Source organism: Prosopis cineraria, unplaced genomic scaffold, assembly GCF_029017545.1.
Source record: "Prosopis cineraria cultivar Desert tree isolate PC_DT_omini unplaced genomic scaffold, ASM2901754v1 PC6, whole genome shotgun sequence".
In the NCBI taxonomy this organism is placed as follows: Eukaryota; Viridiplantae; Streptophyta; class Magnoliopsida; order Fabales; family Fabaceae; genus Prosopis; species Prosopis cineraria.
Window position 1 is genome coordinate 20,347,543 of NW_026555337.1, and position 13,140 is coordinate 20,360,682.

Below are 13,140 nucleotides of genomic sequence, written 5' to 3' on the forward strand. Positions count from 1 at the left end.
ATTGATCGCTTTCCTTCTCTTGTCCTCCTTTAAATATTGTTGATTTCTTTTTCTTATAATGGTTAACTCGATAGCAAACCAATCATCTTGACTAATTCATCCTTCCAACAACCCCTCAAGTTGATCAGGATTGTCAACAGTGTTAATTACCTAGTTAATTTGTAACCCTAAAATCTATATATAAAAAGGTCATGTATCATTTCATTGGAGTAGGAAATTTATTTGTGGTCTTATTCCACTCATTGCCTCACCCCCATAGGTTTGGTATTGTATATGACAAAAAGATCTCTTTATACCATTTACGTTTGCCAATATATATATATATATATAATAGTTTTTAATCAGTATTTACAAATAACCGTTACATAGTTTGCTCCAGTTTTGAGTCCCATGAACCTTTCCTATATAAGGGTTTTCTGAAAATAACCATTATATACTTACCAAATATATAACAGTTATTTTAAAAAAATCGCTTGATAGTTTGCTACAACTTTTTTTTTTTCCCTTTTTGGAGCTTAGCTCCAACAGTTAGTTGATTGAGAAATGTGATGTGTTTAGCTTTGGTGTTTTGCTAATGAGGTTCTCAAGGGGAAGCATCCAGGTGATCTAATTTCTAGCATACAAACATTTGGAGTTCAAAGCGTCAATTTAACAAAGATCCACTACAAAAAAATTGAAAGTTTTTAACAGCGACAAAAAGTCATCACAATGTCGCCGCGAGAGCTCTTGTCACTAATTCAATCTGCGGTAATAATAAAAGTTGTTGCTGAAAGTTGAGAATTGACAACGACAAATGTCATCGCAGAAAAGAAAATTTGTCGCAGCCAAATGATAATAGCCACTGAAAGTTGAAAATTGACGGCAACATTTTGTTACCGCAAAAACCACACATCAGTAGTGACTATTTTGTCACCACTAAATGTTAAGTATCAGTGGTGACATATGTCACCGCAAAAACCACACATCAACAGTGACTATTTTGTCACCACTAAATGTTAAGTATCAGTGGGGACATCTGTCACCGCGGAAGCTACCAATTAACGGCAACTTTTTTGTTATCGTTGAAAAGTAATGTTGGTTCACTTACACAAATGGCACCACATTACCATCCATGTGGCGCCATGTCACCCTCCACATAAGGCCCTACCTCGCACCACATGGTGCCATGTCATCCTTCACGTGTCGCTCTCACCACACACCACGTGTCATCATGTTACTAATTTACATTTTCATTTTGAAAGTTATTTTTTTCAAGGTTTAAACCCATGACCTCCTCCTTTTATGTCCAACCATTTTGCCACTGAGCTGGAATGAACCTGTAGTCTATTATTGCATAATTAAATATATATATATATATATACACATATTATTAAACTATACAAACACACATATATATATATTAAATATTAAATATTATAAAATATCATTACTATCCTTAAATACATCAATTTAATTCTTTTAATTTATAAAATTAAAAATTATATTATTTATTTTGTTTAAAGTAAACTATAAATATAATTGATACAATATCATTTATATTATATATTTTTTTTTACTTCTTGAGGTTGTTATATTATTTATTTTAATATTTATATTTATAATTATAATATAAAAAATATCTAAGAATAAATAGTAAAAATACTAATGATTATACATTAGTTTATAATTATTTATATTTCTAAACTAGCATCAAGCTTTAAAGTTATTGGTTTAAATATAGAATTTAAATTGAAAAATTAGATTAGATGAAATATCATTCTATGAATGAATAAATTTAAGTATCACATGTTTAATTATTATAAACAAGTAGTGTTATTGACTTCTACATTGATCCGACGACTTATACTTTCTCTCTCTTCTCTTTTGTCTTGAATATTTAAGATTTTTTGCTTATTAGTTATAATTTTAAATTTAATTTATTTTAGTTATTAATTAGTCAAAAATATATATTAAAAATTTCATGTTTATTTTATCCATTAAACATCTCAACAGGCTTTTGAATAAAATTATCTAAATAAATTTCAGTTTACCTAACAGACTTCTAAAAAAACATATCCAAACATAAATCATATTATATTTACTAACTTTTCTTCTAACCTTAGTTTGCTAATCTCGGTTGAATCTTAACCTTAGTTGTAAATTTTTTAATACAAACACACACGTAAAATAATATGAGTTGGCTTAATTCTTTACTTTAGCTCATTAGTATTAAATAATACTTTAACCTTATCTTAAAGTTACAATTTAACCATAGAATATATTAAATGAAAACTCATTATGTTATTTTATATATTCATTATAAAATTACAATAATATAACAAAATTAATGTCTTAAAATGTTAAATATTAGATAAAAATAAAAAATTATGATGATAATATAAAATCAAACTTTCAGCAGCGACATTTAAAGTCACCGCTAAAAGTCTCATTTTTAGCGGAGACACTAAAAAGTCATCGCTGATTCTCAACTTTCAGCTGCAACAGTAAAAGTCACTGCTGAAACTTACAACATAAGTTTTTTAAAAAAATTATAATATACTTCAAAATATGTTGACAATTAACGGCGACACTAAAAAGTCGTCACTGATTTTCAACTTTTAACGGTGATAATAAAAGTCACTAATGAAAATGTGACTTTCTGCGGCGACATGCACTTGTCACTACTGAAAGTTTGACAATCAACGACGACAGTATCTTGTTGCCATAGAAAGTCATTATTTCAGCGGCAACTTCAAATGTCATCGCAGAAAGTCACACTTTCAATGGTGACTTTTATTGCCGCCGCTGAAAGTTGAGAATTAATGGGCTAAAAGTCATTGGTTTTTGTAGTGATCCTAGACCCACGTCTATCACCACCTGCAGGGAACCAAATTTTGAAGCACTTGGATCTGATTAACAATCTAGCCCTTTCATGCTCACAATTAACCCTCAATCAAGGCGAACCATGCAAAGCATAGCTCATATGCTAAAGCCATGAACAAGAGATTGCTCATAATTGAGTTGAGAATGAATTGTGCTGTTTGTTCACACTATGAATTTGCCTTGAACAATTTGCATAGCGAACGAGTCATGTTCATATGAAGATGGATGTATGCATGCCAATTTTCTTGATTGATATGTATTTTGCTGACTGTTAAAATAATACTGCCTTGGTTCCAAATTATAAGATGCTTTGAGACAAAATCTCACATACCAATAAATTTCATTAAATACAGTTAACAACCTTATTCTTTTAGAATAATAATATAAACTTTGAAAAATACCCTTCATTTAATATCAATGAATTTACACTTAATTATTAGAGAGAGAGAGAGACAAAGGGTAATATTGCAATAAGCTTTTTAATAAAATTTTGATCTTCTCCAAGTGTTTTATATTTTGAGATGTTAAATCTGTACTAAAACATCTTGTAATTTAGGACAGAGAAAGTAATAAATTTTGTTTTTCTCTTAGTTAAAGTTTGATTAGTAGTGACTCGTACTTAGATAAGCATGTTATATATAAGAGTTAATCAAAGTCTGCTCCTAATTTAAAAAAAAAAAACAATTTAGTGGTGTGGGACATTGACCTCGAATGATGATCAATTTTATTGTTTGCTGTTAAACTTGTGTCACTCTCAGAAGCAATAAACTATTTGTAGAGGTGATGTTTTGTTGCTAAAAAAAAGACTCCATTTATATCTTTTAACTATTAAATATAACAAAAGAAAAATCTCATTCGAGGACCCGTAAAAAATATTATTCACAGATAAGACTAATAAAAAAATAAAAATTAATTTTTTTTTGTTATTAAATGAGAACATGAACTCTTTTTTTTTTTTTTGAAATGATCACATGTCATGAATCCTTGTCTGTGAATAACTTTTTTCTCAGGTCTTTGAATGTGATATTCCCTATATAAAAAGTGATAATAAGAATGGTTATAAATAAATTTAAAAAATAATAAATATACAGAACAAACTAGTTGAAAATAAAATAATAATAACATAATCCATGAATGTCATAATCTTCAAGCAAAACACGATAGAACTCAACTTATTTTAAAGGCAGTTCAACACTAGCCATTAATTGATCACCTGGCAACCATTATTCCAGCAGCTGGTGCATTCACAAACGTCCTTCAAATGCAGGGTTGTTAAGGGAAATGAGTCAACTCAGATTAGTTAGCAGTTCAGGAAAAAGACCAAAAAAGGTCCTTTTCCCCCCAATTTTAAGCTAATTTTAATGGAAAATGAGGAACGTTTTCCTTTCTATATTACTTTTTATATTTTAGTTTCCTTGCTTTTTTTCCTTCTGATTTCTTAACTAGATGTTTACTTCCTATTGCTTTTTCTCTTTTGTCTTCCTTTAAGTTGTGTCCATTTCTTTTTCTATTTTACCAACTTTGTTATTGTGTTTTTTCTTTTGTCCTTTTCACTTTATCTTCTTTCCTGTTTCTCCTTTACTTTCTTTCTTTTGCTTTTTTCTTTAACTTCGTTTCTTTTGTCCTTTTTCTTCTATTTTTAATTGACAATTATTGCCCCCCTCTCTCTGTAAATAAAAGTCCGGAAGCCAAGAAATTATCAGGTCAAGCAGTACACATTTATCTTTAAGCAGAACACATTTAATAGATCGCTTTCCTTCTCTTGTCCTCCTTTAAATTTTGTTGATTTCTTTTTCTTATAATGGTTAACTCGATAGCAAACCAATCATCTTGACTAATTCATCCTTCCAACAACCCCTCAAGTTGATCAGGATTGTCAACAGTATTAATCACCTAGTTAATTTGTAACCCTAAAATCTATATATAAAAAGGTCATGTATCATTTCATTGGAGTAGGAAATTTATTTGTGGTCTTATTCCACTCATTGCCTCACGCCCCATAGGTTTGGGATTGTATATTACAAAAAGGTCTCTTTATACCATTTACGTTTGCCAATATATATATATATATATATAATAGTTTTTAATCAGTATTTACAAATAACCGTTACATAGTTTGCTCCAGTTTTGAGTCCCATGAACCTTTCCTATATAAGGGTTTTCTGAAAGTAACCATTATATACTTACCAAATATATAACAGTTATTTTACAAAAATCGCTCGATAGTTAGCGACAATTTTTTTTTTCTTTTTGTAGTTAGCTCCAACAGTTAGTTGATTGAGAAATGTGATGCGTCTAGCTTTGGTGTTTTGATGAGGTTCTCATGGGCAAGCATCCAGGTGATCTGATTTCTGACATACAAACATTTGGAGTTCATAGCGTCAATTTAACGGAGATCCTAGACCCACGTCTATCACCACCTGCGGGGAACCAAATTTTGAAGGACTTGGATCTGATTAACAGTCTAGCCCTTTCATGCTTATAATTAACTCTCAATCGGCCAACCATGCAAAGCATAGCTAATATGCTAAAGCCATGAACAAGAGATTGCTCATAATTGAGTTGAGAATGAATTGTGCTGTTTGTTCATACTATGAATTTGCCGTGAACAATTTGCATAGCGAACGAGTCATGTTCATATGTAGATGGATGTATGCATGCCACTTTTCTTGATTGATATGTACTTTGCTGAGTGTTAAAATAATAGTGCCTCGGTTTCAAATTATATGACATTTTCAGAGAAAATCTCACATATCAATAAATTTTATTAAATATAATTAATAATTTTATTTTTTTAAAACAAAAATATAAGCTTTCAAAAATACTCTTCATTTAATATCCATAAATTTACACTTAATTATTAGAGAGAAACAAAGAGTAATATTGAAATAAATTTATTTAATTAAATTTTGATCTTCTCAAAGTGTCTTATATTTTGAGATGTTAAATCTCTCCTAAAATATTTTATAATTTGAGACAGAGAAAGTAATAAATTTTGTTTTTCTCTTAGTTAAAGTTTGATTAATAGTGACTCGTACTCAGATAGGCTTGTTATATATAAGAGTTAATCACTGTCTGCTCCTAACTTTTTTAAAAAAAAATAACAATTTAGTGGGGTGTGGGGCATGGACATCGAATGATGATCAATTTTATTGATTGCTGTGAAACTTCTGTCACTCACAGAAGCAATAAACTATTTGTAGAGGTGATGTTTTGTTGCTAAAACCAACAAAAAAAAAACTTAACTATTAAATATGACAATAGAAAAATCTCATTCGAGGACATGTGAGGAATATTATTCACATATAAGATTAATAAGAAATTAATTGTTTTTTTTTATTAAATGAGAATATGACCTTGTCATTTCTAAAATGATTACATGTCATTGATCCTTGTCTGCAAATAACTTTTTTCCTCGATCTTTGAGTGCAATTTTCCCTATATAAAAAGTGATATTAACAATGTTTATAAATAAATTTAAAAGATAATAAATATTCATTACAAACTAATTGGAAATAAAATAATAATAAGATAATCGATGAATGTCATATTCTTCAAGCAAAACACCATAGAACTCAACTTATTTTAAAGGTTGTTCAACACTAGCCATTAATTGATCACTTGGCCACCAGTTTTAAGCTAATTTTAATGGAAAATGACGAACGTTCTTTTCTATGTTACTTTTTGTATTTTAGTTTTCTTGCTTTTTTCCTTCGGAATTATTGACTAAATATTTACTTCCTTTTGCTTTATTTCTTTTGTCTTTCTTTAAATCATGTTCATTTATTTTTATTTTACTAACTATTTTTTATTTACAGCGTCCTTTGAATGCTAGGAAAAGTCGTGTTTTAAGCTTTATTCAGGAAAAAATATTATTTCAAAATTAATTTTTTTTTACCAACTTTATTATTCTCTTTTTTCTTTTGTCAAAGTGGTGTTTTTAAGCTATACTTAAAAAAAAAGTATTCTTTTTAAATTAATTACTTGTTTTCTTAGCAACTTCATTATTCTTGTTTTTTCCATTTTTGTCATTTTCACTTTATCTTCTTAATTTCCTTTTTTCCTCTTTACTTTCTTTCTTTTACTTTTCCTTTAATTCCGTTCCTTTTGTCTTTTTTTTGCCCTATTTTTAATTGACAATTATTGACCTCCTTTTGTCTTTTGCCCTCCTTTAAATTATGTTAATTTATTTTCCTTGTAATTGACTAATCATGAACATTGCTTAATTCATCCTTCCATCTATCCTTCAAATTGATTAGGTTGTCAATAGTATTAATCACCTAGTGTGTTGGTAACTTAAAATCTATATAAAAAAACCATGTATCATTGCATGGGACTTTAGTATTAGTACTCTCTCATTGCCTCACCTCATGGGTTTGGGATTGCACTATTGCAAAAAATTCCTATATAGCAGTTTTTTTTATCAATATATATAACAATTTTTAACTGTTATATATTCTAATGCTATATACTTCAGAGTATAAGTCATATAATTTGTTCTAGTTTTGACATAATTTCTCTAAATACATCTCTGCATACCCACCTCAACCATTCATTTAATTATTGTTTTAGTTTAATGATGTGAGATTGCTAATTACAGCATTAAAATAAATATACTAGTCATTTAATGGTTATCATTAATAAGCATTGTGATCTTCTTTTTAAAAGTATTTAAGTGATGATAGCGAATGACATATTTATTTTAATGTTATAATTAGTAATCTCACACCATGAAATCAAAATATAACGATTAAATGAATGGTTAAAATTGGGTATGAAAAAAATGTATTGAGCGAGAGTATGGAGAGAATCCACATCCTTAGTTAACTCCATTTTTAATTAGCTTTTTACTGGTTCTTAGCAAACTATATAGCAATTGTTTTAAAATAATTGCTATATAGTTTCATTTATATAATGGTTATATCATATATAATTAGAACTATATAGTAATTATTTCAAAATAACTCCCCAAATTTGCTCTCACAAATGTAGAGATTTTGGAGTAAAATTTCGTTCCCCATCTGCTCTCCTCTCTCCTCTTTTTCCATTTTTGGAGTAAAATCATTTTTGAAGCTGGTCTGCCATGTTGAGTTTTTGCGGATTTGCTAGCTGATTTTTCACTGGTATGCCATTCCCTGCCCCCCACTTTTTTCGTTTGCAATTCCATGCTTGTTGCGTCTCTATGCTAGATATTTGTAGTTTTTTATTGATAATAATGGATAATCTAGTTTTTTTTATTGATATGTTGGATAGTGCATAATATATATATATATATGGTATATATATTTATTTTATTAAATAAAAATAAGATATTTTTCACAAAATTATTGTTTTTAAATATAATTACATTGAAATACATTTTTTAACAATTATTTTGGTTTTAGATTAATTTTATGATATGGATTTTAATTTAATTCTACCTTCAATTTATTTTTATAATGATAATTACATAAAACATGATGTATTTTAATATAAGGATATTATAATCTTCGTGATATTTGCCTATTTTCTTTTCTCTCAATTTTCTCTTGTCAATCCAAACTATAAGAAATGATAACATTTTTTTTCAGTTATATTCATTTTTTATCCTTCATTTTTTCTCCTTTTATTTTCTTTCCTCTCAACCTTTCTTCCCATCCAAATCAGAAGGTTAGAGAAAAATATTAAAAGTAGAAGGAAGGTCCAAAACAATAAGAATCCACGAAGTGCTTGTAGATAGAATATTATATAATTCAAAAGTTAAATTCTGCTCTACTTATCTGATTGACATCGAGAACAAATGCTGCCATGCTCCCATGCAAAGTTAACTACATAATGCATAATGTCAATTCATGTAACAAACTAGAGTCCCGTTTAAATCCCCAGAAAACAACATAAATACGTGCAGAAAAAAATAAGAGGGAGGGCGAGAGAGAGAGAGAGAGAGAGAGAACCAGTTTCATAAAAATGGACAAGCATAAATTTGATGCTCACCTTGCAGTTCAAGCCACATGTGTGGTTTTCTTGGCAATTTGTTTAAGAACATGTGAACAGATTGAAACAGAAGCCCTTCTAAGGTGGAAAGACAGTCTCCCAGATCAGCCAATCTTAAAGTCATGGGTCTCTCCAGCACAGAACTCAAGTGCAGCTCAAAGCCCTTGTTCATGGCGTGGAATAACATGTGATAATTCTTCAGGAAGTGTGATTGAAATAAACTTGGCTTACACTGGCCTTAAAGGTACCCTTCAATACTTGAGCTTCTCTGCATTTCCAAATCTTCTTCGTCTTGATCTTAAAACAAACAACCTCATTGGTAGTATACCAGAAAACATTGGGGTTCTCTCCAAACTGCAATACCTTGACCTTTCTACGAATTACCTCAATGGCACTTTACCTATTTCTCTTGCTAATTTGACTCAAGTTTACGAGCTTGATGTTTCACGAAACAATATTACCGGGACATTAGACCCTCGTCTTTTTCCTGATGGTTCTGATCAGCCCAAGAGTGGACTGATAGGGATCAGAAATCTTCTCTTTCAGGACACCCTGCTTGGTGGTAGAATTCCAGATGAAATAGGGAATATAAGAAACTTAACTGTGCTAGCCTTAGATGGGAATAGCTTCTATGGACCTATTCCTCCATCTCTTGGGAACTGTACACATTTAAGTGTTCTTAGAATGTCTGAAAACCAACTCTCAGGCATGATTCCTCCTAGTTTTGGTGGATTGACTAACCTATCTGAGGTGTTCTTACACATAAATAAATTAGATGGTCCTGTCCCACAAGAATTTGGAAACCTTTCATCTTTAACTGTCCTGCATCTTGCTGAAAACAACTTCACAGGAGAGCTACCACCGCAAGTGTGCAAAGGTGGTAAACTTGTCAATTTCACTGCTGAGCACAATAGTTTCACTGGCCCGATCCCAATAAGCTTGAGAAATTGCTCGTCATTATATAGGGTTCGGATGGAATATAACCAACTAAGGGGTTATGCAGATCAAGATTTTGGAGTGTATCCTAATCTTAGTTACATGGACTTTAGCTACAATAACGTGCAAGGTGAGATCTCTTCAAATTGGGCAAGATGCAAAAATTTGCAATATCTTGGTATGTCTGGAAATTCAATAGGTGGCACTATACCTGATGAGATTTTTCAGTTGAACCAACTAGCAAAGCTATATCTGTCCTCCAATCAAATATCAGGAGAGATTCCTTCACAAATAGGGAATTCCTCTAGCCTTTTCACTCTATCTTTGAGTGGCAACAAACTTTCAGGATTGATACCCGCAAGCATTGGAAAGTTTTCTAATTTGCAAACATTAGACCTGTCAGCAAACATGCTAAAAGGATCAATCCCTTATGAGATAGGGGAATGCTCAAACTTGTTGAGTTTAAATTTGAGCAACAATGAGTTGAATGGAACAATCCCATACCAAATTGGAAATCTGGCAGCCTTGCAAGTTCTTTTGGACTTCAGTTACAATTCACTTTCTGGCCAAATTCCATCTGATCTTGGTAAGCTCAAAAATTTGATAATCTTGAATATCTCTCACAACAATCTATCTGGTCCTATCCCCGATTCCCTTGGTGAATTGTTGAGCTTGTCAAGCATTAACCTCTCCCACAACAATTTGGAGGGTCACGTACCTAATAGTGGCATATTTAATTCTTCCTATCCAGTTGATTTACGTAACAACAAAGAATTATGTGGGAATATACAAGGCCTGCAATCTTGCAATGTCTCAGTCATAGAACCTGGAAGTGGAAGCAACAAGAAGAAAGTCATAGCAGCAATTGTTGGTTCGTTGGGAGGTGCACTGCTTGTTTCATCAGCTTTACTTTGCATTTTTGTTTTTGGCTGCAAGACAAGAGCTATGAAACAGATCCCGGCAAATGAGAACAAAAATCCATTTTCTATACTGCATTTCAATGGTAAAATTGTTTATCAAGACATAATTGAAGCCACTAAGAACTTTGATGACGCCTGCTGCATTGGGGAGGGAACATTAGGAAAAGTTTACCGAGCGCAGATGCCAGGAGGCCAAGTAGTTGCTGTAAAAAAGTTAGGATGTGAGGCAGATAGCTTAGACTTTGAAAGTGTAAAATCCTTTAAAAGTGAGATAGAAGCCATGATTGAGATACGTCACCGAAACATTGTTAAGTTGTATGGATTTTGCTTAGACCCCAGGCACACATTTCTGACTTATGAGTACATGGAAAAAGGAAGCTTACTTGATATGCTGACAAATGACCAAAAAGCTATTGAGTTAGATTGGCCAAAGAGAGTTATAATTGTCAAAGGAGTAGCGCAGGCTTTGTCTTACATGCATCATGATTGTAACCCACCAATAATCCACAGAGACATATCAAGCAAAAATGTATTATTGTCCGAAAATCTAGAAGCGCATATCTCAGACTTTGGCACTGCGAGGTTCCTGAAGCCAGATTCATCTATCTGGACTTCCTTTGCTGGCACATTTGGTTATGCTGCTCCAGGTTAGCTTCTTATCCTATTTCTCACTCTATTAAGGTTTAAATTAACTCGTCACATTCTCCTTCACAACTTGTAACTAGTTCTCACAAAAGCAGACTCATATTTTAACCGCAAAAGTTCATCAAAAATTTCCTAAATTTTTCTACTTTACTAATGTTTAAGTTTGAGAGCTGATATTTTAGAGCAGTCACATTAGTTTCAAACTTCTAATTTCTTAAAATTCTTCCAGTATGGATTATTTTTAGAAATTGACCAATATAATTTCATATTTCATTTTGTCATTAATGCAATTGGCCAATGATGACTTCCAAATGGCTGGAGCAGAGCTTGCATACACAATGGCAGTGACTGAAAAGTGTGATGTGTTCAGCTTTGGCGTTTTAGCTTTTGAGATTCTCATGGGAAATCATCCAGCAGATCTAATTTCCCACTTACAAGCATCTGGTTTTCAAAACATCAACTTCAAAGATATTTTAGACCCACGTCTGTCACCTCCAACAAAGGAAAAAAGCTTGAAGGAATTGGCTATGATAAGTAATTTGGCTATTTCTTGTTTACAAACAAACCCCCAATCTCGACCAACAATGCAAAGCATAACTTACATGCTTGACAAGGAGACAGCTCATGATTCATGATTACGCTTGCTTGCTTGTTTTCTCGATGGGTTTTGCGATAGGCAAGTGGACGAGCACCTTTGTTTACATGTTTAGAAACTTGTAGTCATATGCATATAAGTTTTATTTTATTATTATTCTGTCTTTTCTTGTGTTGGCGTGAACAAAGTTGAATTATTAAACAGAAGTGACCAGAAACATTAAGTCACACCCACAAGTTTCCTTGGGGTCGTATTGATCCGTGGATTGATTTGGTTGGGCAATGCAATTGGCTTCTTAAAAAAAAAAAAACAATGTTTTTTGTTACAGTTTCAATGGTTTCTGACTTTCTCGGATCATGTATTCCAAGATACACTGTCCGGATCATGTATTCCAAGATACACTGTCAAGCCCGAAAATATAGACGTGATTGACACAGGATTTACCCATGATCACACATCCCTTTCCTACTTCAAGAAATTTTTCATTTTTGAAAATACTTTTCTTTAAGATGAATCATTAATACTTTTGTGAAGATTCCGGCAGAATCTCCTCCATATATAGGACCTTCTAAAATTTTATAACACAAATATTCAGACAAATATCATAACAACCAAGAACTCAACTGTTTCTAGCCAGCAGATGGAATATTTAAGAAAATAAGGACCTAACTATAACTAATGTGAAGCACCTAATATAATATTAACAAAACATAATATGTGAATTTAAATTTACATCAAAGAGACTTGATCTACCATTCTTCACTTCAACTCAATACTAAAACCCCTTAATGATCAACAAAAGATACAACACCAGCTAATGTATTTGAAACAAAAAAAATTTTTTTAGTGAGTAACGTCCCAACCATAAAATTTGTAGCATTAAAAATGAATTTTTGCAGTGTTTTTGCAATTTAAAGAGAAAGCAATACAATATAATAAAATTGGTAAGATTAGAATAAAATTTTTATGCAACTTCAATGCCATGAAACTTTAAATCTTTAATAACAAAATATCTTTAACATTCAATCTTGACAAATCAAATAGATTAAATAAATAAAAATAATATAATTTTACTAAAAAAATTAAAGTATGAGATCATCAATTAATTAAAAATTCATACTTTTGAAGATTTATCAGAACAATTTACAAATATGGACACACAATCTATGAGGGTAAATAACCAAACATGGCTCATACTATGAAGACAAA

General features: G+C 31.2%; 1 protein-coding gene across 1 annotated transcript; it reads left to right on the top strand.

Annotated features, from left to right (window-relative positions):
• Window positions 1-8,695: 8,695 nt before the first annotated feature.
• LOC129312943 (MDIS1-interacting receptor like kinase 2-like) lies at window positions 8,696-12,288 on the top strand. Its single transcript, XM_054955742.1, has 2 exons — window positions 8,696-11,338; window positions 11,661-12,288. The coding sequence occupies exons 1-2, from the start codon at window positions 8,809-8,811 to the stop codon at window positions 11,969-11,971; spliced, it is 2,841 nt and encodes a 946-aa protein (XP_054811717.1). The 5' UTR covers window positions 8,696-8,808; the 3' UTR covers window positions 11,972-12,288.
• Window positions 12,289-13,140: the final 852 nt, after the last annotated feature.

Excerpts from the sequence above, each read along its gene's own strand:
- LOC129312943 (XM_054955742.1), top strand. The coding sequence starts at position 8,809 with ATGGACAAGCATAAATTTGATGCTCACCTTGCAGTTCAAGCCACATGT. Across the intron at positions 11,339-11,660 it reads ATTTGGTTATGCTGCTCCAG|AGCTTGCATACACAATGGCA; the intron begins GTTAGCTTCTTA and ends TGGCTGGAGCAG.